This window comes from Diorhabda carinulata, chromosome 10 (assembly GCF_026250575.1).
Source record: "Diorhabda carinulata isolate Delta chromosome 10, icDioCari1.1, whole genome shotgun sequence".
Taxonomy (NCBI): domain Eukaryota; kingdom Metazoa; phylum Arthropoda; class Insecta; order Coleoptera; family Chrysomelidae; genus Diorhabda; species Diorhabda carinulata.
In genome coordinates, this window is record NC_079469.1 from 6746897 (window position 1) to 6771926 (window position 25030).

Sequence of the window (25030 nt, forward strand, 5' to 3'; positions counted from 1 at the left end):
TATAAACCGTTTAACGGTGATGGTAATAACAGTTCAAATAATGCCTTATCTCTTATATCATATTTACACACATACATGTGTGTAAACCTAAACAAGGAACTTTCTGAAGATAAGGGATAAATATAAGCTCCATAATATATGATAAGGAACGACACGCGGTAAATTTCATGCACTTCGAGGTTGTTTCAAAACAGTTAATAAAGAAAAATAAAACATTTACACAACACTTGAAAATCAATCATTACATAGATTATATTGTGGATTGATAAGTGAACGTTTTTATATTTAATAAAAAAATACGTTCAACAAATTATTTTTTTGGTAGTATTTAGAATCCTTCTTAGAGAATTTTATTCCCACAGCGTCTAATCTATTCAGTTGTCTGACCTCGGTCCGTTAGACTTATTTTCATAGACTGTTCTACAATTTAGATTCACTAAAATTGTCCATAAATTGTGTTGTGGCAAATAACAAATATTCCAATTAGAACCAATTAAAAGTAATCATTTACCATGGTGTTAGGTGAAGGAATAAAAAGAACTGAGAGACAAATTAACCAGTGTAAAGTAGGAGAATGAAAGATATGATAATTAGGGTTCACGTCAGTATGGCGACATAGCGACAATTGTCGCCAAATCATCAAGAAATGTCGCCAAAATCATACACATCGACGTCAAATTTGTCGCCCAAAATATTTTTAAAAAAACCTATGTTTTATATTTACTGTGCTGTTTTTGCATAAAATAATATATATATGCCGTAAAAATATGTATAAAAGTGTGTGTAGCATGCATATGTTAATTTTTTTACTTTTGTCTACCACGTTATATTTTTGGACCACTAAATCATAACTTAGGCGATCCTTTTGGACCACTAAATTTTCATTGCTGGTGTGAACCCTAATGATAATAAACCAAAAGGAGATGACGCACGAGATAAAAATTGAAAAATCAAAAATAAGGCGTGGCAATAATACAATATGGAAGTCTGGAACGAGAGGACTGGAACACCTGGAAGATTATTCAACGCAATCTAGACATAGTTTCTAACCAAAAAGAAAATACCAAAACAAATAAAAACAGAAATATATATAATATTCACCTCTGAAATAATTTCGAAATTAAATATTTCGAAAATGAATTCTTCCGTTCTTCAAAGGGGAACACAACTACTTTCCTGGATAATGCCTCGACCAATATTTAATTACAACTCCTCTGAAGAGCGTGATGTCAATAGACCCTTTTGTCGATATTAACATCCCCAATGGCTCGTAATTGCAAGGAGAGGTTGAAACTACTGACTAGTTTCGACGTCATTACATCTCATCAGAACCACTGGTCAGGTCAGGTAGAAATCTAGTGTAGTCACCGAAAATATAGATTCCGATGGTAATGAGGTGTTTAAAATGTATCAAAACACAGGATTTCTACTTTTTACCTTTTAGATTATAAGAGAAAATTTGAAATCAATCAAAAGGAAATTGAGAAAATACAACTAAAATGGTTTTTGGATAATAGGAGACGCACGATTAATACGGAAGATATATGAAATACAAACATGAAAAAAAACAAGAAAAGAATACTGAGAAGAATCGCTGGACAAAATAAATAGAGATGACATGTGAAAACGAGGATTATATAACAGACAATGAAGGAATGAAAACATTTGTGGAAAAAGAAACTCATTTCCAATAAACCTTACACCTGAAAAAGTAGAAAGACATCATCATGATGTCCATTAACTTTGGGAAATGCTAATATATTTTTTAATAATAACATATTATATTGAATTAAATTGGGCTTACCGGTATCCCTTGGTGTATCATTCTTTCGATACGTCCTTGATCGGATCCGATGGAACAAGAACTCAAAGAACATCTGGGACTATTCGAAGAACCAATGGTACTTCTTCCTGCCGTGCTTAATGGATGGTAAGACGCTCTTCCACTATCTAAGGAAGCTGTACTATGTCTGGAACCGGAACCGGCGCTACCACTTGAAGAACCTGGACTATCTCTACCGGGTGACTGTGAAATTTGAACAAATGTAATTATATTTTTTAGATGAATTATTATCATTTTTTTGTACCTGGGTCATATCAATCCCTTGATCCTCTTGCAAGCTAAGTTGATGGTGGTAGTAGACGGCTGTCTTATGGGTAAGAACAGTTCCAGCTGGTAGTTGACCTGGGAAAGTGAAGGAAGGAGCAGGAAATATTGGACCTGGAGACTTTCCAGTGCTGCCGCTGACTGTGCTGCCATAATCGGAATGGTCATCTGAAAGAGCAACCCATGTTAATATTTAATATCTATTGTAAAATATTTTAGTCAAATTTCGAAAATAAAAGGTAGATATTAAGGGGTGTTTCTCACAGTAACACCCTTCGAATATTGATTTCCAAGTGTTCAGTTGTGTTTGGTTTATCTACGAAAAACTAGTGACTTTACATAATCTTAAAGAAAATAATCCAATGGGGTTGAATAACTCGATTTCGGTGGCCAATTAATTGGACAATTAAGTGAAATGTTTCCATCAATAGTGTATTTAAGTAAATGAATTATAGCGCGCCCAGTTTAGCATGTGGCTCCATTCTGTTGAAACCACATGCAAGCCAAATTATGGTAAGCTAATTTCTCATCTTGACCATTGATAGTATCATTCTGACCATCATCGTTTTTGAGGAAATATGGACCAATACCTTCTCCAGCCCATAAAGTGCACAAAAATTAATTTTTTGCGTATGTAATATTGATTGAACAAAAGCTTGTGCATGATCCTTACTCCAAATACTATAATTCTGCTTATTTACGTGCTCATTTAACCAAAAACGGGCTTCATCGGTGAACAAAATTTTGAATGGAAGTTCGAACTCAAATTCTGCTTTAGCCCATTTGCCAAATTGTCGGCACATAAGATGGTAGTTTTCTAATTCCTGCACAAATTGAATATTGATAGCTTCTAAGTCAAGATACTTCCATTAAATGGAAGGACATACCTCCAGTTGCTGAGAATGGCGTCGCATTGATTGATTACGTACAGCTTCTTAAGTGCACATATTCACGGGATACACATTATAAATAATAGAAAAAGAGTAAATGTAAATTATGAAATTGACGAAGTGCCCGATGAGTTTGACGGAAAGAATCATTATTATGATAAAACATTTCAACAATTTGCAAGCGTTGATTTGATGTAGAGTCTATTCATATTGAAATATCAAATCAAAGAAAAAGCAATTCTCTCTGTTCGTTTCCTCAGGCATGAGTATCTTGACCTCTTTAGAATGTCTCAATATCCTTTTTTCTTTCGATGTAACGAGACGTGAAGGGGTTGATTAATTACTTGTTTGATTGCATAAGACAATCCTCTTTCCCCTGTACTTCGCTTTAACTGTCCATGAGTCTTACGAGAAGATTGGGAAGATAAATATCCCGACCAGATTCATTTTAGAGTTTATGGTTATGCAGAAGCTTTTCCATATTTTAGTAAGTCTCAGCATCGCTATCTTAGCCAAGGCTATTCTTTCAACTTTTTCGACGCATCCACTCATGCTGCTAATCATTGAATCCAGATATGTAAAGCTGTTTTTCCTTTCTAGATCGTCAAGCAGATGAGTCCTGTTTACAACGTTAGACTTATCAACTATCATTAGTTCTGTTTATCATTAGAGGAAACTTTCCACTCTTTCGCTATATTCTGTTTAGGAGAACCGCCATTTCCTCCTGCGTTTTAGTGTATGGTGGTGTCATCAGCGTAAGTTGTTTATTCGATCTCCTCCAATAAGAATTCCATTATCAGCTGTTAAACGGCTTATCAAATAGGCGTGCTGCCAACTCAAAGTTGTGAACCAAACAACTATTTCAACTTGTGTCATATCATGTATAGAAAACATTTCATCGAAATTTTTCCTGTACGAACATTTACATTTTTCTGGCGTCTAAAATCCTAATTAGCATTATAGTCAATTTCAATTAAATTATAATAAACAACCATTTTGACATTTTTCAAATTGTTGTCCTAAATGTATTATGAAATCAACCAGATCAATTAAAATATTCAAAACAATGCCCACACTGCTTTCAACATTAATTCCTGCCAGCTGTGAAACTTCGAGTAATTCTATGCTAGAATCCGAACTATGTCTGTGGGTTTAAATAAAACTGGTATTTTTTTTGTTTCATTAGTGTTTAATAACATCGTCCTTTTAAATCTAGTTTCGTGTGTGACCCTGTTTTGGCATTGTGAATATCTCTCCTCTATTTATTCGCATATTGTGTTAATAATAGTCTAGGTATTAGCAAGTCATGATAGTGTCGTATGTCATTAAACATTAGATTCTTTTGACCTTGCATAATAATTAAAGAGTATATTCAAAAAAAAAACCATGAATTCGTTTTGGATACATCAAGGATTTATACGAAAAACAACTAGAACGTATTTAGAGCTTTATTATCAATATTTTTTTATAGCGTATAATTGAATTGGATAACCATGCCGAGAAGAAAAAGTTTTCCATGTCAAATCAACGCTAGCCGAAGGCTACAACTTCACATATTTCAAAGTGATATTCCAAGAAGAAAGATTTTGGTTCGAAAACTTGATGTCCAATTTTACCAAAAATGTGTTTTACCTCTATGCAATTCATTGGATTCGTATTTGCTCCACGAAATAGAGTACTGTTTAAAATATTCTATTGAATAAATAATCTAACAAAAGTAGTTCGCGAGAGAAGCATTATAAATAGTTGTCTGTTTCTTTGGGTCTACCGGTCATGTGGTATCAGTGGTGTTAGAGCAACGTGAGACGATCAAAAACGAATAATACACAACCATCTGTTTGCTAAAAACCATTGGAATCATTCTGACTACGTTCAAGAAAAGGCTAATCAATCTTTATCGATCGTGTTAATCGGCTATCCATCATATAATCGCACTAAAAGATATCTTTTTACTCCCGTGTATCGAAAACAAACGTCAGTGATTTTCTACATCATAAGAAGCCGATTTTCTGTTTAAAATTATCGTAAAGTTTATTTTTCTTCATATTTTATTTTTTGTAAACAATTTTAAATGCCAAAAAGACCTAAATATTCGTTTAAGCTGAATGACTATTGAGATTGTTTGAAAATTCTAATTTATGTGGACTGGATATACACCTTCAAACTCTTGTTTTATTACTGATTGATTTAGATTCTAATAATTATTATACTCAGGGAGTGGAGTTTAAATTCAGTGAAACAGTTAATATTTTTGTAATTGAACGCGACATTAAATTCAAACTCAATTGTAATTGAGTCTATTAAAGTGTTTAGATTTATATGTTCCGTAAAAATTTCCAATGTCGTTAAAAATTAAGTAAGTGGGTCCCTACTCTTTCCAAATTAGATGAATTAAATTATAAGAAGAATTCTAAACAAACGTAAAAACCAAACCAAGCTTTGGACGTAGATTAACTTTTGGGTAGTTGTTTTAGCTTCCCAACAGATCCGCAGCTAAACCTAAAAAAGTGAGTAACTCTTCTCATGCTCATTGTTCTTCCTTCAAAATACTTAGGAGGTTATTTATTTTTTGTTTTGTTTATCCCACTTCTTCGAGGTACGTAAGCCTTTCGCTGAAATAAACAGGACATGCTGCTGTGGTTGTCCTTTGACTACTAAGGTGGTATTTGGCGTGACAGTGATCTGTCAGAACACTGACCACCAGTTTAATGTGGTTACATGATATCTCTAGAAGATCCTCAGCCTATTCACCTGATATGGTTATGAACCTTTGGAAGTGTCTTAGGTCTAGAGTGTTTCTACAGTAAGACTCCATCTGATCCTTTATCGTTGTTGATGGATATCTCAAGAGCTTCGATCCAAAATATGGAATTCTTGTCCTTTTTTGCAAGACTCTCTGCTTCTTCATTGCCTTGTATACCTTGGTGACATGGTAGCAACATTAGAGTTACCTTATCTATGTTAATTAGTGCTTTTAGAGTTAGCGCTCCTAAGCGAGCTTAGATATACACCTAACAGCTTTCAGGACCTTCAAGGCCGCTGTAAATGAACTTTCTAGCGAGTTTTATATTCAAAAATTTTCCTAAGAACATATGTTCATTGCTAGTAAGATTTTATAATTAGTGATTTTCCTAGTGACATGGTTTATTACGAAATTGTTCAATCTAGCTTCTTGTGCTAGTTTAGTACCATCTGTATAGCATAGATATGCTTTTAGAACTTGTATAAGATCTTTATAGACCTATGATTGGCGGTTTCCACTTATGAAGGTGATGTCGACCATTATAGTACGAAGATAATGAAGAGAACTGGTTTATCACATGAACACATACCAACATGTGCAATAAATTAAGCGAAACAATACGGAAATTAATAGTACATGTACTAACATATAAGAACAGTGATAATTCTAAATGAAATGTAATAATAATGTAAATTTTCTATTTTTGTTGTGACATTAACGACCAAGAATTGCAATTGAATTCTCACACAATCTAATAATAGTAAATTGTAAAATAACTTGACGTTATAATATCCTAGCAAATTGACGTAAGTACACTACTAAAATCGTTAATTACTTTGTTGTTGTATGGAGAATTCTTTTCAAGGTACGAAGGCGACATTGCAGCAGGTATGTTAATTAATCGTAACAAATAATTATTCTACAGCACTTCTCCATAATTTTCAATTTTATTAATAAAGGATCTCAAATAACTGTTGAAAAAGACTCAAAAAAATTAACCTCTAAAATATTATTTTGACAGCAAAAAAACCATTGCTTTCCTAGCTATATATAGCAACAGGTAAAGAATTCAACATATTTAGATTTAAATGATATGAACGGTTTTGACCTAATTGGTTTCCATCAGCACAATTTTATAGGAGGCTTTAACCTCAACTGAATACAGTAGTACATGTCCAAAAAAGATAATAAATTGATGTTAATAAGAGTCCATGTATAAACTTTACTACAAGGGTTGTTTTTTAAAACCTCCGATCGCACATATTGGTGTGCGTAGTAGAATCTTTCCCACGCAAACGGAGACCTATTGACGACTCCAACAAGTTATTTCCCGTTGAGTTGCAGTTACATAAACATGCCTGTCGCTATTGATTCTCTCGCCAAATGTAAATTGCGAACCGTTATTCGTTTCATGCAGACAAAGGGAACAGTACAGCAAAAATTCATCGAAAAATGAGTTGAGTCTATTGAGTTATGACGTTATTCGTGAATAGAATCGAAAACTTAAAGATTGTCGAGCTGATGTTGTCACTGATGTCACTAGAGACGAAATTGTTCATCAAGTTGACTAAGAGGTTAGAGGAACTCGATGGTTCACCATAAGTTTCAGAATCTGCCTTGTATTTATCATTACTGAACAATTGCGCTACAGAAAAGTTCAGCCAACCAGAAAAATCGACGAATGGGTGCAGCTTCTTGACCTTTGCAGTACTGACGGAAAAGATTTTTTGAAATCCTTTGTGACATGTGATGAGATATTGATTCTCTAATTCTAACTAAACCCACAATATTCAAAAGAACCTTTAACAGTCGTAAGATTATGGCAACTGTTTGTTGCGACCAAAAAGGTGTGTAGCTTTTGGATTTTATGCAGCCTAGAACAACAATTAATTCATATTGTGAAACTTTGCGACGCTTACGGAGAGTTATTCAAAACAAGCGAAGATGTATGAACTTTCTTCTGTACCTTGTAATTGTACATGGCGTAATTTTCCTTCCTCCTCATTTTTTTCTTTTTATCGGCTTTCGAGATATTCTTTTAAGTTTTGCCGGCTTTTCTGCTGCCTTCGGCTAGCATCTAGTGGTATTATTTCTCTTCTGAAGCTGTTCTGATCCTCGAAAATGCTCGTTTCCACATTACTCGTGTAACCCAACAACTCCTTCAGCAATTTCAGAGGAACAATTTCGAACAGCCACTATCATAGTTTCGACCTAGCATTTTCTTCTTTTCCATGAATTTGCTTGGAGGGCAACGCTTCCAAACTGACAAAGAGCTCAAAGGAACCGTTACCATTTATGAAGAGGGTATTACAAATCTTGTTCAAAAATATGACAAATGATTTAATCATCAAGGTATTTATGTAGAGAAATAATCTGTATTGTAACTTACTTTTGGTAATAAAAACTTTTTTCCTATATTCATCCGTCTTTTCGGAGGTTGAAAAATGAAACGACCCTCGTATTGAGATTCTGCAATATGTATCAATTACGAATTGATTTTTAAAATACAAAATCACACGCTCTCATTTAATTTTTTTATAATGTTTTACCACTTTGCAATATTAAATAACCAATTTGACAAATCATCTGTGATATAAAACAGACGCGCTTGATTTTTGGGTCATTAAAACATCTCATTAAAATAAAAAAATTGTTTTTCTATAACGGATAAAACAATTTTAGTAATAGTATATAGAAAAAAGGTAGAGAAATCAACATCAATTGAATGATATATTATGAAAACAAAGCCTGCATCTCCTCAGTTTTCGGAAAATGGCTGTTTTAAGTGTACCAAGTCCTTTATTTATCTTTCCATCCATTGGCAACTTTTGACAACTTTAGTAACAGTAAAAGGGTAAAGAAATAAACATCAATTTGAATGATATATTATGAAAACAAACCACTTTAATCAGTTTTCGGAAAAAGGCTATTTTAATTATACCTATATTATATCCTTTATTAACGTTTCCATCCACTAACAAGTCTAAACCATATCAAAACCTATTTAATTTGTGTTTTGGATAGTAGAAAACTTTTATGTGGTACTCGGTCTCATACACTCGCTAGTATTGCAGCTAAACTTAGGTCTCTCGGAAACTATGATCTGAGGTCATGTAGATCATCTATTAGCTGATTGTGGATCCTAACGAAGAACCAGATTTTGTTCACATTTTCCGAACGTCGAGTCGTGTTCAATTTTCGGTGTGAAAATTTAAAACTTTATTTTAATACCTTTTTTAGGGCGTTAATTCTTACATGATATTTATAAAGTTGTATAATAGATTGTAGATTTCTGTTATTGAGCAGTTATCAACGATTTATCAACGCACAGGGTTTTTGTAATAAAGTTTAATACTAATAGTTATTTTTATGGTGAAAAGTAACCTCAATAATCCATAAAAAGAACGGATCGGGGTGAGCACACAAGTTCTATACGCTTCCGAGTTCTTTCCGATTTCCAGCTCCAGCTCGATACATTCGCCACTCTCGATTCAATCGAAATCGCGAAAGGTTTTGTGCGCAAAATGCTCAAAAATATCAGCAACTGCGAGTAGAAGAGGAAGATGAACAAATCGGAAACATTTCATATAGTTCATACGCAAATTTTGGGTGCATTATTATTTTCTTATTATCGTTTCGTATCGTATTTGTTTGATTCAATCAATAGTGAAAGATTTAAGTGAATTTGTGAACATGAAAAAAATTGATCATCGTTATTTGATACAATACTTTTATTCAGAAGGCTTTAGCCCAACCAATATAAAAGCTGAACTAGATTCTAATCTGGGTGAGACTGCTTCTTCATTATCCCCAGTAAAATATTGGCTAGCAGAGTTAAAGCGAGGCCGTACGACCTTCGAAGACCAGCATCGCAATGGTCGACCAAATTAGGTGACGACTCCAGAAATGTTGAAGAAAATCCACAAAGAGGTTCTGGATTATCTTCGACTGAAAGTAGGCGAGCTAGCAGACATAGTAGGGATTTCAAGAAGCGTGGTACATCGCATATTAATTGAAAATTTGGACATCAGAAAGCTGTGCGCAAGATGGGTGCAGCGTTTGCTCACAACGGCCAAAATTAATCAATTAAAGTTTGAATTACTATCTCATGCACCCTATTCGCTACAATTAGCCCCCTCGCATTATTTTAGGGGTGATGTTGGCAGTTAATTAGTATTTTGAGGAGCTTGTCGATTCTTATTATAAAAAGGGTATTGAAGTTATTAAACATCGCTGGGAAAACTGTATGAAGCTAAAAGGAGGTTACGTTGAAAAACCTTTTTTATTAAAATTTTTGTGTTTTCTTTGTTGGGCCTGGTACTTCTTGCACCATCCTCGTACTTAGGATTCGAACCTAGGTCTATTGTTAGAAGCTTTACCAGTAAAGTTATCCTAGAGACGAGTACCGTATTTATGTTCAGTCATAGCCTATCCCGTTAGGCATCAACTCCTGGATAAAGTGCACGGATGGGTACAAAACGTGACCTTTCACCATCCCCTGTCATTTTGACAATATGGATTACGAAATTTATACCATAAAAACAGAGTGAGTTGAATAAAGTGTAGTAAAAATTATAATAGGAAAAATATTTCTACTATATTGAACAGAAATGAACTTTTATACTTGAAAGTAATAATTGATTACTAAACTCAATTCTGTTATTATATGTTTTTGACTTGTTAAAAGTATTTAAATTACAAGTACTTCCAAAACAACCCACCACAAACACGTGAGGTAATGTCTTATTAAAATTACCACCGTTGTAACAGAATCTGAAGAGTTCCGGCCCGAAACAGGTCCCATTACGACAAAGAAAGTCCCGCCATTTCATTCATTGTTTCATTCATCATCATATTTATTGTCATTTTTTTTACATTTCCATAGAATGCCGGTTGAATACGAAGAGCCGTTTATAATAATAACCCTATAATAAACAATCGTATATTCTTTATATATTTTTTCCTAATTCATTAATCGTTTTTGGAGTTCCGACATCACGAATAAAACGAACGGTTAAGAATTTTTATTAGAAACTGAAAACCGCCTTTTTCGATTCAGACGCCAACTGAAACCATACCTTTCTGCGTAATATCCTCATTCTTCAAATGCTAGTTGTGTGCTTCGAGAAATAACGGACGAGTTTTTGCAATTTGTTAATGTCAACGTTGTTGTGTGAAGATAGATTTGCTTCTGTATATGTCCCGTGTGCACATTTTTCGATATGGTTAATGTCACACAAAAAACAACCGCCAATGTATAAAAAGAATGAATAATGTTTTAGACGATAGACCCGATGTGTTCAAACGGAGCATCTCATTCAACTATACCCATAATCTATAGATTAAATATTTTACTGTTTGTAATAGATACTTAACCAACCCTCGGCGTATTTTTTATTCAAAAAACAAGAAGTGCTTATGAAAGGTATCAAAAAAATTTTATTTACTCGAATTATTTTAGCATACGCCGCGGAAATCAACAAAAAGTGTTATTATTTAGAGGCTCATAACTTTGAGTTGGCACCACTGCTTTATTTGACAACTTATTTAACAGGTAAGTTGAAATTTATGGAATCATTGGTAATATTCATACTGAACACACTGTTTACACCACCACTACACCATCACTCGCAATTACACTGTCCTACGCGCGTTTCGATAACCAAGTTATCGTCTTCAGTGACTGAAGGTAAACTGTTTATTTTCAGTACTGTAAATTTGTTTCGTTATCAGCATCTTGAATAAATTTATTGATAACATCCCTTGATGAAACTTTAGATTTTAGAGCGGGACCAATTTTGAAAAGATACCTATATCAATATTTTCCTAAACATTCGATGAATACCACTGTATAAGAAAGTACACAATATATAAAAGCTGAACTAGATTCTATTCTGGCTGAGGCTTCTTCTTCATTATCAACAGTAAAATATTGGGTAGCAGAGTTTGCAAATGAGGTGACGACTCTAGAAATGTTGAAGAAAATCCACAAAGCGGTTCTGGATTATCGTGGACTGAAAATAGACGAGCTAGCAGACATAGTAGGCATTTCTAGAAGTGCGGTACATCGCATATTAACTGAAAATTTGGACATGAAAAAGCTGTACGCAAGATGACTGTCGCGTTTGCTCACAATGGAACAAAAACAGCGTCGTGAAGATCTTTCCATGGCAATTTTGCGCAGTTTCATAATCATGCATGAAATGTGGGTCCATCTCTTCACACCCGAAGCAAAAGAATAATCAAAACAATGGACTTAAAAGAGATAACCGGCTCCAAAGAAGGCAAAGACAGTTCCATTTGCAGGCAAGGTCATGATGTCGGTTTTTTGGGATGCGTGTTGGATAATTTTCATTAACTATATTGAAAAAGGAAAAACTATCAACGGCGAGTGTTGTGCGAATTTATTCCAACGTTTGAGCGAAGAAATCAAGTAAAAACGACTGCATTTGGCTAAGAAGAAAGTGTTGTTTCATCAAGACAATGCACAAGCTCGCACATCCGTTACTGCAATGGCCAAAATTAATTAATTAAAGTTCCTCAAGTTTCCAGATTTGAAAAAATGGCTCAGTCGTCCAAAATTATCGACAATCCATGGCCATTTTGAGAAGCTCCACGATTCTTAGTATAAAAAGGGTATGGAAGTTATTGACTGGGAAAAGTATATGAAGTTAATGTGTGTTCTTCGGGCCAGGTACTTCTGGGACCATCTTTGTACACATATCGTACATATAGTTGACAATGTTCCAAGAGATTTTATATTATATAACTATTTAATGTAATTAGGTTGCTAAATAGTGATTTTTCTAGTTACCTATTAAAAACAAAGTAATTAAAGTTATATTTTTTTTGAAAAATGTAAATTGAAATCTAGACAATTGAAAAGACGAATTGTTAGAAACCTCACCTGAAAAGATTGACCGAATAATCAAAAAAATGATAAATAAATTAACCGAAGTGATGATTTACACATAGTAGAACGTATAACTATAGTAATAAGTTGATTTCCACCTTCGTATATATCATATGGTATAATATAATCCCACAAACTACCGAAGATAATATCTTTAAATAAGTTTATTGCAGGAAAATGACCCATGTAATCGATATTGTGTAAATATACATATAATACAAGCTTTAAAGAATCGCTCTGTGGGTTACTAACAGAAATTAAAACCACCTACTAATAACATCCATGTAGGATGGAGAAAAATAATAAATTATTGTTCTTTAGGTTGTATATATATATACATATAAGTGTGGTTTGTGATTTTTTTATTATTTATTATGTTGCATCAACCCAACCCGCGCGTCATAATTCTGTTTTCCTATTCTCATCTCACTTCATACTTACGAATTGTTGAAACTTTCTGTCTATAACTGTAAAATTTGTATCAGCTTTTGTTCAAAATATACGTAGATTCTTGCTCATATTTCTTAGAAGAATTTCTTAAAATATATTAAATAATTTAATATGGCATCATTGGAATAATAATCTCTTAAAGATCTAGAGTTTCCCAGCCTTTTTTGTATCGTGCTCCACCCAAGCCCTTCGAAAATTCTTATGCTGCACTATGTATATAACAAATTATTATATTAATTATTATTATATTTAATAATATTAACGAATTATTCAATAAAGAAATGATAGGCTTTAGGAAGAAATCACAAGGAAATTGTTAACGAAAGTAACATATATTGAGAAACTAAATTCAAATTCGAAATCATTTTAATGAAGATTTTTCTCTATAATAATTTAATGTTTTAAATTTGGTCAGATCCTTACGCTTGACGCTTGCTGTACAAAGATTTTATATTAGGTTCCAATTTGGTTGATTTCCGTCTCAAGTTTTATAACCCGGCGAATTCTTTTTTTTTAACAATAAATCATTTACAGCAATAAATCCACATTCAGTATAATATGAAGATAGAAACAGTAAAACTAATTTTCCAACAAATTTGGGTATTTGATATGTGTTTCCTTACTAAGCCTTGTCATCACTACTTTTACATTAAATAAAGTTTTAACTAACTCCCTATTTTGCAATTGAATTTTGCTGTTTATCAAAAAAAGTCAAAGGAAAAAATAACAAAATATAAGTTACTTAAATGAAAAGCCTAAATTCTTACGAAATCTCTAACTAAAAACACACGTTGCTAAGAAGAAGATTCTTTTCAGACTCAGTTATAGTTGGTCAGCTGACCCGTGACGTTTGAGATTTATCTTGGCTTACAGCGCCACTTGTGAGATTCAATTGCTTCCGAGTCGGGTGGTAGCTTCTTTTTTTGCCAAAACCACAAATTTTTTACAAGTCACCGCAGCACCTTCCCATAAATAGAGGGATTTTTAATTCTACGTTGTTTAGCGAGATTTCAAAGCGTCCGGGGATTAACGCGGAACCTTCTGTCTGCCGCAGGGAGGTTAACTCGACGACGTCAAAAACCCAGTTGATATTTTGGTCTCGTCAAATGAATTTATAATTTTTATTGGCCGCGATTATTTGAAAATTTGCTTTTTCCTTTCAATTTAAATGGTTCATTTTTGAATTGCCCTTCTTTACAATCAAATTGCCCTTCTGTGTGACGTAGACCCCACGTTGAGAAACACGGATCTAGATTATACATAATTTGAATGCAAGTACAGAGAAGAAAGTAAAATTTGTTATAACTTTTTATTAGTTACTATTTATTTGAGGGAATTTGTGATTTCTTTTTTGGATTTGGTTGAAACGATTTTGTTCTCGCTGGTGAGGTTGATAGTTCATGGTGGATTAAAGGGAATAGGAAAAAAAGTGTGTTTGTGAAAGGTCTATATATCGACAAGAAGTGGTGAAATTTTGAAACTCTCTACATAAATAGAGGGTAGAAGCAGAATAAGAAAGAAAAATTATCCAAAATAATTTAATTACAGTAAAGTACCTATACAGATATGAGTTTAAAAAGGCCGTTATAGGCCAAGCAACGGGGATTTTTTCGTGACACAAATCTTAACAGGTAGCGAGTGGTGCCAATCGATAGAGTAAGTTGCCCCCATCAAAACAGTATACTTTTAAACTCGAGAAAATCGCGCGTTTGTTTGTTATTAACAAAAAACTGTAAATTTTCGGACTTTTTTTGGTTTTTTATTTATAAATCCGAAAGATTTGTAGGAATCGTTATGGTTGTAATACGAAAGTTGTAGAGAATTGGATAACGAAGAAAATGAGCTGTCGCGCGACTTCGTAGCTTGATTAGAAGCTGAGAAAACCCGGAAAAACTGGAAAATTCTCTCTTTTTTTTAAAAATTCATATCTCCGTCAATTTTTGACGTGGAGAGCCGAAACTTCGCAGAATGATAGAAGAACATATGCGCTTTATGCATGCAAAACCCTGTAACTGTGCGATTATTAGTTTTGCCGTAACGGTTGTTTAAACAAATTAACGCGAAATTTTCCCGAGTCTCCTAGTGACACAAAGATCGTTTAAATTCAATTTTGAAAACGGATTTCGAAAGAATGCGACCTCAGCTACACAATGTATATTCTGATTTTTCGAAAAAAAAAAGAAAAACTGTTTCAAATCCGACGTCAAAGATGACCGTTTTTCTTCGCGCGCCGCGAAATAGTCGAAGAGTGGGGGGAGCAGCGGCGGAGGAGAGCAGCGCATATATAGTAATAGCTGCGCGCTGCTCGCTAGCTCAGTGAGATTTATGAAATAATAGCAAAGAAATTCTAAGATTAAAAACGAATGAGGCGGCATGCTACAAGCAGCGCGCAGCTATTACTATATATGCGCTGCTCTCCTCCGCCGCTGCTCCCCCCACTCTTCGACTATTTCGCGGCGCGCGAAGAAAAACGGTCATCTTTGACGTCGGATTTGAAACAGTTTTTCTTTTTTTTTTCGAAAAATCAGAATATACATTGTGTAGCTGAGGTCGCATTCTTTCGAAATCCGTTTTAAAAATTGAATTTAAACGATCCGTGTGTCACTAGGAGACTCGGGAAAATTTCGCGTTAATTTGTTTATCCAATTCTCTACAACTTTTGTATTACAACCATAACAATAACAAATAACTGTAACAAATTTCTAAACAAAAATAAATTCGTAAAAGGGGGATTTTTTTAATGAATTACTAACGGATAATCGTATTCCGGTATCCTTTTAAGTGCAAAGAAAAACACAATTATCTTACAAAGATAACTTCAAACTCAATTAAAATTCTTAAGGCAAAAAACAGTTGCATAATTTAAGGAGTGGCCGAACTAATTAACGAACGGAACAAAAAAATAGTTAGTCGAAAACGCATGGAAAAATAAAATAAAGTACGTTTCACGATCCCATCTTTGAAAATATGAAAGAAAGCAAGAGATATAAAACTAGAGAATGCAGTCCCTTTTATGGAAACGTCAAGTTCCACTCCGCGACTTCATCTTATATATATAATATGTCCTTTTAGATTCCGCTACGAGGAGTAACCGATAATTTTTGAGAAAATTGACCAAATGAAATACTTTGGTTCTACGCACCAAAAAATCGTATTTAAACTTCGACAGGATTTTTCGTACCCTCTTAATAAGACCGTGTATATGTATATTAGGATACCATATACACCGAGACCCAAATGATCTATTGTATCCCCCTAAACTATCTATTATGTCCCCCTTTTTTACTGCGGTACCGGGTATCCTAGTGTTTACACCTGCCAAAGATCTTCGTAGTGCTCTGGACGTCCGTAGTGTCTCACACTTCGAGAGAATGTGGATAAAGGTCTAAGTTTGCTAAGTCTAGTGTCTTCAGTTCTGGACACATTTTTCAATTGCATTTATTTCCGGCAAAGGTAAACGTGAAACTTGAGTAAATATAATTTGTGAAATTTAACAGTGCCCATTTTCTAGAAGCAGCGTACCTCGACTATAGACGAGTCTCCCTTCGTTTAAGAAAGGTAGGAGAAGGTGACATAAAATAGTGAGAAAGGTAGAGGGACCTATCGATTTTATCAAAAAACGTGCTACAAAGTATATTGGAGAGGATTAAGTTAATTGCATACAGTTAGGAACGTTAGGACGGTTATAAAAGAAAGGTAATTTGAAATTCTAAAAAAAGACAATTTGGAATTCTATAGATCACGCGACGGTCGGTCTGGTCGCAAAGGAATATTGTTCTATTGAGGTTGTTGTTCGGGAAAACGGTAGACGGATGAAAAAGGTCGTGAATGAAGATGTATTATAAAGCGTAAGTAGCAGTTGCCAAACCGGCTAATAGTGCAAAATTAATTCCCGCACATTACGGCTTTAATCCGCTCATGCTTCAGAGGGTTGCACAATAAGGTTCGTGATTACTTTGTATACCTAGTAAATATAATATTTTTGGTAATAATAAACGCAGAAAAGTATACCAAAGATTGGGATTTACGTAGTCTTAAATTGATGGAGGAGATTCGTGGAATATTTGAGGCAAATGTGCTATCAAGAAACAACTGAATTTAAGATCTTATCCGCGACATATCTAAGTAATATTAATGCAAAACAATATATGTAATACCGTACACCATGTTTTCGCATTAATGCAGGACAATGTTCGACTAGATACAGCTGCATTAATAACTCAATCTTTTAGCGAAAGAAGAATTACTGTTGTTGTGGAGTGGCCAGCAAGGAATTCTTACCCAAATTACCATTAGACATATATGGTGTAAGCTTAAAACAAGAATAAGTACTAGAAATAATCCTCATGAAACCTTAAAGGTGACTATTGAGTAGGAAGATAGACCTCAAACAAAAATGATAAAAAACGGGATAGAAGTTGCAGAGAGGCACGTGGTGGTAAACACAAGTTACTGAATAAAGTGTTTTTAGCCATTTAACTATTTCTGACTTTTTGCGTGGGCATTAAGTTACAAAAAACAAATTATCAGCTTCAAGAAACTCTTCCAGAATTAAAGTTGGCTATTCAAGTTGAGTGGAAAGATATATCTCAAACAAAAATGAGATGGAAGTTTCAGTGAGTCACATGGTAGTAATTCAAGTTAATGAATAAAGAGTTTTAGCAATTTCTGACTTTTTGAAGGCATAACATTGAGGACAACAATTTTTTTTTGTTTGTAAACAGTACTTTTTTTTTAAATGTGAATTTCGCTGTACGGTAGTTTACCCAGTTAGTAACGCGGTACAAAATTTTTCTCTCAATAAGTGGTTTTGTCTTTCAATTTTCAACACACCCACCTCGTATATCTACTTGTTCGAACGGAGCAATTGCTAATAAGCTTGCTAGCTAGCACAGCTTCTTTTTTTAACGATAAGGTTTCATCTCGCGGCGTTTTGAGGTCGACGATTCTTTTAACTGTTTGTCGCCAGCCTTACAAGGCCTTTCTCACTAATTCGCAGAAATGGCATCATAAAAACATATACTATGTAGGAATTAGTCGTTGTATGTATGTACATTTGGTTGTTCGTCAAAAATGGAAGCCAGTCGTAAAATATTTATGTACAAAGATTCAAACACAATGCTACATTAGTCATTTTATCATTTGATGTTGAGTAAACAGAAATTCACTTGTATGAGAAAAGGCGAAGTATTTCCACATCAACTACACTTGTGATAGAGATAAAGTAAATATTTTTAGACTATAAAAAAGATGAACGTCATACAGTAAGTTTGGTGTTATATGATGTGGATATTGAAGGAATGTACGAGGGCCGTTTTTTTTTCAACCTCCCATAGGACAAGTTCATATAAAACACTAATTTTATTAGTTACTTAGAGTTACTTTTCGACATAATCAATACAAAACAGGCCTACAAACTTCTGAATATTCCGTAGACAAAGCAGTAATGGTGAATCTGCGGTTTTCTTTAATCATACTCGTTGAAGCAGGTCATCTGAAACGACAGATTTGCGTCCTTGGCCCCCTTCATCATGCACATCCTCACGGCCATCTTTAAACTTTCGACACCATCCACGCACAACACCATCCCCATACACACGACTCATTCTCCGATGGATTTCTGCAGCACTATGACCTTCAGTTGGTGGAAAACGAATCACATTTGGCAATTCACACTTGGCGGGAGCATCAATAACGACGGACATGTGTACGTGGCTGTAGCACAACGCCGACTGACACCTGAATGTCAACAATGGCGGAGTGTGTAGTGCGGAAGCTTCGCAGTCGCCTACAGCGCATGTCGGCGATCGGAGGTTGAAAAAAAACGGCCATCGTAAAACGAGGATTTAATTGATAAAATTCATGATCTTGTATCAATCAAACTAATCACCACTGAAAATGACATAAAATCAAATTTAAGTATCTAGAGGACTAATTTTTGTATACCATTCCGAATTAATGTTATTGCACGATAGAGATTTTTATCAGACGAGAACGTTATGAAACTAAGAAACGAAAATTATTTTCCTTCTTTTGTTCAATTTCGTCTGTAAATTTAGCTGTAAATTAATAATAAAAATCGAATGACTAAAATGAATATAAATATATAATTTCAATACTTAAAAATCCGCTTTCAAGTTATGAGAAATAATTATATTACGAAGCACTCCTAGGCCTATTTACCCTACCAGACATTGAAATAACTCTCTGAATTAGTTGTGAATCATTTAATAATGGCGGTATAGAAAATTCAAAAATACTGAAAAACAAAGTGAATAAGACGCCCGAGTTAATTGTAAAAAAAGTGAATAAAAAGAAAATACATTGGTTACAAGGTAAGATTTGCGATATATTATTGAACTAGATTATTCAAATGAAGAAGCAGTAGACTACTTTAAATTGTGTTAAATCTGAAGACGCCAACGGGAATAAAAGACAAGGATAATCGTTTACGATACTATTGAACTTTTCATGATTGACCCGAATGAAGATAATAAACTATATTTGTTTTATAAAACATTACTATAAATACTTTCGTATGAGATATAAATTAGAACGATAATAGTTTTTTTTAATAAAAATGATCATATAGTGATTTAGATTAATTAAATAGTCAATTATACTAAAGATGTCGTTATACGGTTTTTGTCGTATTCTACTTTTCAATAAGGTGGAAAGTGTTTTTATAGTAGTACCCTCAAGCTACCGTTATTAGATGTAACAGGTCTAAAAATGGATTTCTGAAATCATTTTTAATGCGGTAAAATATTCACTTTTGTAAATTCCATTTACGAAAAATTACATTTTCTGAACTGAAATTTGACTAAAATCGTTTTTCCTATGTTTAATTTGTTTTTTTGGCAATCATTTTGCTCGCAAACTCATTTGTATGAAATGAAATTAGTTATTCCATGTTTTCATTCCTCTTTTTATGGGTTTGTTTTATTTTTTTTATCAATTTATTCAATTAAAATTGTATTTTGTATTTAATTAGTTCAAAAATGTTTCTTTGAGGTTATTTTGAATTTAAATTCGATTTTTTTAAGATAAATTTAGTAGAAAAATTACTTCTCCATGGTAAACTTTAGCGTAACTGAGATATATTTAGTTTAAAATTCACGGTTTAAAAGCATTAATTGGTGTAATAAGTGTGTGTTGAAAATTGTATTTGTTGAGTTTGATTTCGCCAAAATACGATTATTTCTGTTCATTTTAGTTCTGTTCTGTTCTGTTTAGTTCCGTTGTACCACGTTTAATTTAGTCGGAAATCACCATTTATGGGATCAATTTAGTCGAAAATTTCAATTTTCACATTCAATTTGTTAAAAAAATTGGGTTTTGTGAGTTTCGTTAATCGAAAATTGTATTTTTTTAGTATGGTTTGATAAAAAATCGTATCGTACATATGTACTTATGTATTATTTGGTAAGAAAGAGGCTTTTGTAAAATTTATTTTGAAGAATGAAAAACTCAAGTTTTTTTTCTATGTTCAATTTAGTCGGAAATCTCCTTTTCTGAGTTGAATTTAGTCGAAAAGTTCATTTTTCACACTTAATTTCACACAAAATTTAGTTTCCGGGGTTTCATTTTTCAAAAATATACGATTTGTTCATAAATCCTTTTTATGTTCTTTTTGATTGAAAAATCGATTTCAAAAATTAATTTGGTTAAAAGCCGCTTCTTCATGTTTAATTAAACACAAATTTCCTTTCTTGAATTTAGTTTCATTTTTCAAATTTAATTTGTTCAAAAAAATTGGGTATGTATTTTCATTCATTAAAAAAAATATATTTATTAGTATAATTCGGTCAAAAATGCGCTTTTTTAAGTTTTTTTTTTGGACAAAAAATTCTCTTTCTAAAATTAATTTGTTCAAAAATTCTCTTTTCCATCTTTTATTTAGTCGGAAATCCATTTTCCGAGTTCAGTTAAGTCCAAAATATCTCTTCCAAACTTGATTTGCAAAAAAAATTAATTTGTGAGTTTCATTCTTCAAAAAATGTATTCCTTAGTATGATTTGGTCAAAAATCGGTTCATCCATGTTGTATTTGGTCAAAAATACATTTTCTCGAGTCCTTTTTGGACAAAAAATTCGCTTTCTGAAATAAACTTGGTCAAAAACTCACTTTTTCATGTTTTATTTAGTTGGAAGTTCACATTTCAAATTTAATTTATCCAAAAATTTGCTTTGATGAGTTTTTTAAATTCTTTTGGTCGGTAATTGCGTGTTACATATTTAAATTAGTTGGAAATCTTTTTTTCTTAGTTCAATTTAGTCAAAAATTTCATTTTTCACAATCAATTTGTTCAAAAAATTAGTTAGTTGTGAGTTTCTTTCATCAAAAATTCATTTTGATTTGGGTAAAAATAGGTTTCTGGTCAAAAATACGCCTTTTCAAGTTCATATTGGACAATTTGGTCAAAAGTGTGGAGAAGTGGAGAATCCTCTATTTTGAGTTCAATAAAGTCAAAAATTCAATTTCCATTAAAAAAAATTGTAGTTTGGTTTCATCTAAACTAACTCACCCATATTTTATTTCAATTTGGTCGAAACCTTTTCAAAACTTCAATTTATTCAAAAATTCGTTTTTTTAGGCTCATAATTAAAAAATTGGCTTTTCCATATTCTATTTGGTCTAAAACATGCTAGCTGTCGAAGAATCGTTTTTCTGAGGTTAATTTCATAACCATTGGCTTTTACAGTCAATTTCCTCAGAAATTCGTTATTCACTTTCACTAAATAAGTTTTTTTAAGTTCAAGTTAATAGAAACCTAGATTTTCGAGGATTTTTGTTTCATAAAAATTGGATTTTCCAAATGATGATATAATGAAATTTAATAAAATACTAGTTTTCAAATTTTTTGTTGAATAACATCCTCACATCTTGTGGGTAATAGACAAAAAATTGGAAATGGTGAAAAGTAGACATCTACAATACGTTTAGAATATAATATTGGATTGACTTGAATCAGCTTCTAAAGATAACAAAATTAACTAATAAGATTTCAATGAGATGAGTTCAAAACTTACGGAAAGTCGCAATAAATCGATATTCAAACAAAGTAAGCTGAATTCTCCAGGAAATATAAATTAAACAAAGTTGACACTGTTTTATCATGATTACTTCCCCACTTACTAGTTCATTACTCATATATTTATACCATAAGATGAAAATAACCTTCACTTTCTTGTTAATAATCGTAATATTAACATTTTACTTGACAATATTTTTTTTAAACATACATTATTGATATACGTTATAATCAGACACCACACAAAATTTGGACTCTTAGATTTTTTCGTATTTAAATTTAGTTTTATCATTCAAAAATACAGAGGACGGCACAAGTCAGGCAACGCTCTCAAAAAATCGGCATAAGTCCTGCAACGCTCAGAAGTCTGGCAACGCTGTCAAAATAGGTGGTTGCTTCAGACAGTTGTGTCTATGTCATGATAACACGTGCTCGTCGAGTAGATGTGTTTTTAGCATGAATCACCGATACAAGTTCATGCTACAAGAAATAATTTTTGTTGTATCTGCGTACAAACGCGGATTCTTCTTCTACTTCTCTATTGGCCTTTTGTCTAACGACATACAGCCAAGATCTGTATTTTACTAGTTACTACAAAGGGAAGCAGATAAAGACTCTTCTCGTCCTTTGGTGTATCCAGGACATTACACAAAAGCGGATTACGAAACTATGTTTGAACCGAATTTCACAAACAGCTGTAAGACTTACTAGAAATTCTTGAAAGCGGGCTCTGTTACCGATACGGCAGAACAAAACTGCAGTGCGGCTATCGGGAGAACTTCAAATATCGAGTTTACCGTCCGCGTCTCAACACACTTCACGAGTAAGATTTCGATCGTAGATTGGAATTTTGCATGTGGTATGCAGTCAGAATGATCCACAGTTCCAGTAGTTTATTTTGTGGTCGGATGAAGCAACCTTCAAGCTGAACGGTACGGTCAATCGGCATAACTGCATGTACTGGAACGACCAGAAGTCTTCATTTAGAAGACGTGAGGATTCTGGTAAGAAGAATTAAACCTACCCGGGGTGTGTGTATCCATCGGGAAGATCTCTGTATTTTTTTAAAGCTTCAAGGCTTAAGTTATCTGGAAATGCTCGAAGATTTACGTGGACAAACTTACACATACAGTAATCCTTATTCGAATTCCTTTTGATTTTGACTTTGCTTTTTTTTCTCTTAATGTAAATTGTACTCTGTACAATAATTTAATTATTTAAATGATGTATTCTTATTATTAATATCCGACAACAACTTACCTCTGGGGATACCTGGTGTGTCTGACGACGCCAGTAATCCTGTATCTTCTGAACTAGCATATCCCGCGGATCCGAACGAACTTCCAGAATGTCTGAACTCATGTGGAACGGCTGGAGGGGCTACTTTCTTCGCAGTTGCCGCCGGCTTGGGTGGCCGCGACATGCCTCCCACTGAAACAAAATAACAAGCAACTTTAATTTTTTTCAACGCGATCAAAATGTCAAATAATTGAAAGTCTAGAATCACTTAAGGCCTAATATATTTTGTACCTAGGGTTTCCTATCACAGTGAATACTCGAAATTAACTAGATTAAGGATTAACAGCATTGGTGAGTTTATCTTTATTTACTCGAGGTGGTAGGGTTATACAGAAAGGCCAAACTGGTGTAAGTTCCTGGATATTATGGTGTCAAGGGGATTAGTTCTGTCACTAACGTCACTAATATTCAGAAAGCTTTCTGAACATTAAAACCCCGTTCAGACGGTACTGGGTACTGGGGGACTATCTCGTCAGTTAAGCATACAAACACGGAGGACATTAAAAAGGAAACTTTACTCTTTTTCGGGGTATTTGGGAAAGGAGAACACATCGAAATCAAGGATCAATCAAAATCCAATGTTATTTTTATTTTCATATGTTTAAAGTACGCCTCTAAACCGATTGCTGCTTTGATATGTTTAAGATTTAAAAAATAATATGTAGTGAAATTTTTAATAGAAAAATTTATTTTAAGTATTAGGATACGATCGTGTGAACTTGACACGATTTTAATAAAAACAAAACGAATGTATTACGATAAGCCATGATTAATGTTCATAAATTATATTAGTCGGTAATAAAAAAAAATATTTGAAATTGCATGACATAAAAAGACAAATTGCTTGCACATATGTGTTAATATTTTAGCAATCGCTTTACATAAAAAATTTTAATGAATTACAGGATGTGTATCATACATATGTCGACAACATAGCGAATGTCAACCAGTTTATTATTATTGTGAATCAGAAGAGAATAAAAATGTTCTAATTAAATATGTATAATATACGAGGGCGATTTGAAGGAAAAGTAACTTTTCAGAGGTCAAAATGTCACATATTAACAGATTAATTTTAATAAATATGAAAAATAAATCATTTTTACTTTGGAAAAACAATTAAAGTAACCGAGATAAAGACACCTGGCATGAGACAAATAACTGCTCCATCTAAATAGGAGCAAAATTCGACGAGAAACCGCCATCTAAGACGCCATCTTCACACCATGGGCATCATGGACGATCCGGAGTGCGCTGCACTCACACGAGCGCGGTTTAAACGCTTATGCAAGCTTCACGGCTTGCCTAATGACATCACAAAGGGTTCAATCCAATGCTCCTGATCGGCTTCTCAAAGGACATTAGCATTTGGTAGCGACAATTGGGGCACGACGTGCCTATCTGAAGACATATGTGCTCAACGGCGCCTTCGCCGCCCCAATGTAACTATGAACTATGAAGTTAAATAAATATTATCCTTCGCCTCCAAAGGAATAACTTGTAAATAGTTTTCTGCTTCTATAGCTGACCGTATCGATAGGAATGATGATGAAAATTCGACACCGTTATTTACTTCAGAATTCCTTTGAAAAAA

General features: G+C 33.5%; 1 protein-coding gene across 3 annotated transcripts in view; it reads right to left on the minus strand.

Annotated features, from left to right (window-relative positions):
- Window positions 1-25030, minus strand: part of LOC130899133 (caskin-1) — a 142795-nt gene that overhangs the window by 16526 nt on the left and 101239 nt on the right. For all 3 annotated transcript variants that reach the window (XM_057808913.1, XM_057808912.1, XM_057808911.1), the window contains 3 exons: window positions 23398-23568; window positions 2088-2275; window positions 1805-2026 (listed from right to left, as the gene is read on the minus strand). In XM_057808913.1, the coding sequence (XP_057664896.1) occupies window positions 1805-2026; window positions 2088-2275; window positions 23398-23560 (573 nt within the window). In that variant the 5' untranslated portion in view covers window positions 23561-23568. The remainder of the gene's footprint in view (window positions 1-1804; window positions 2027-2087; window positions 2276-23397; window positions 23569-25030) is intronic.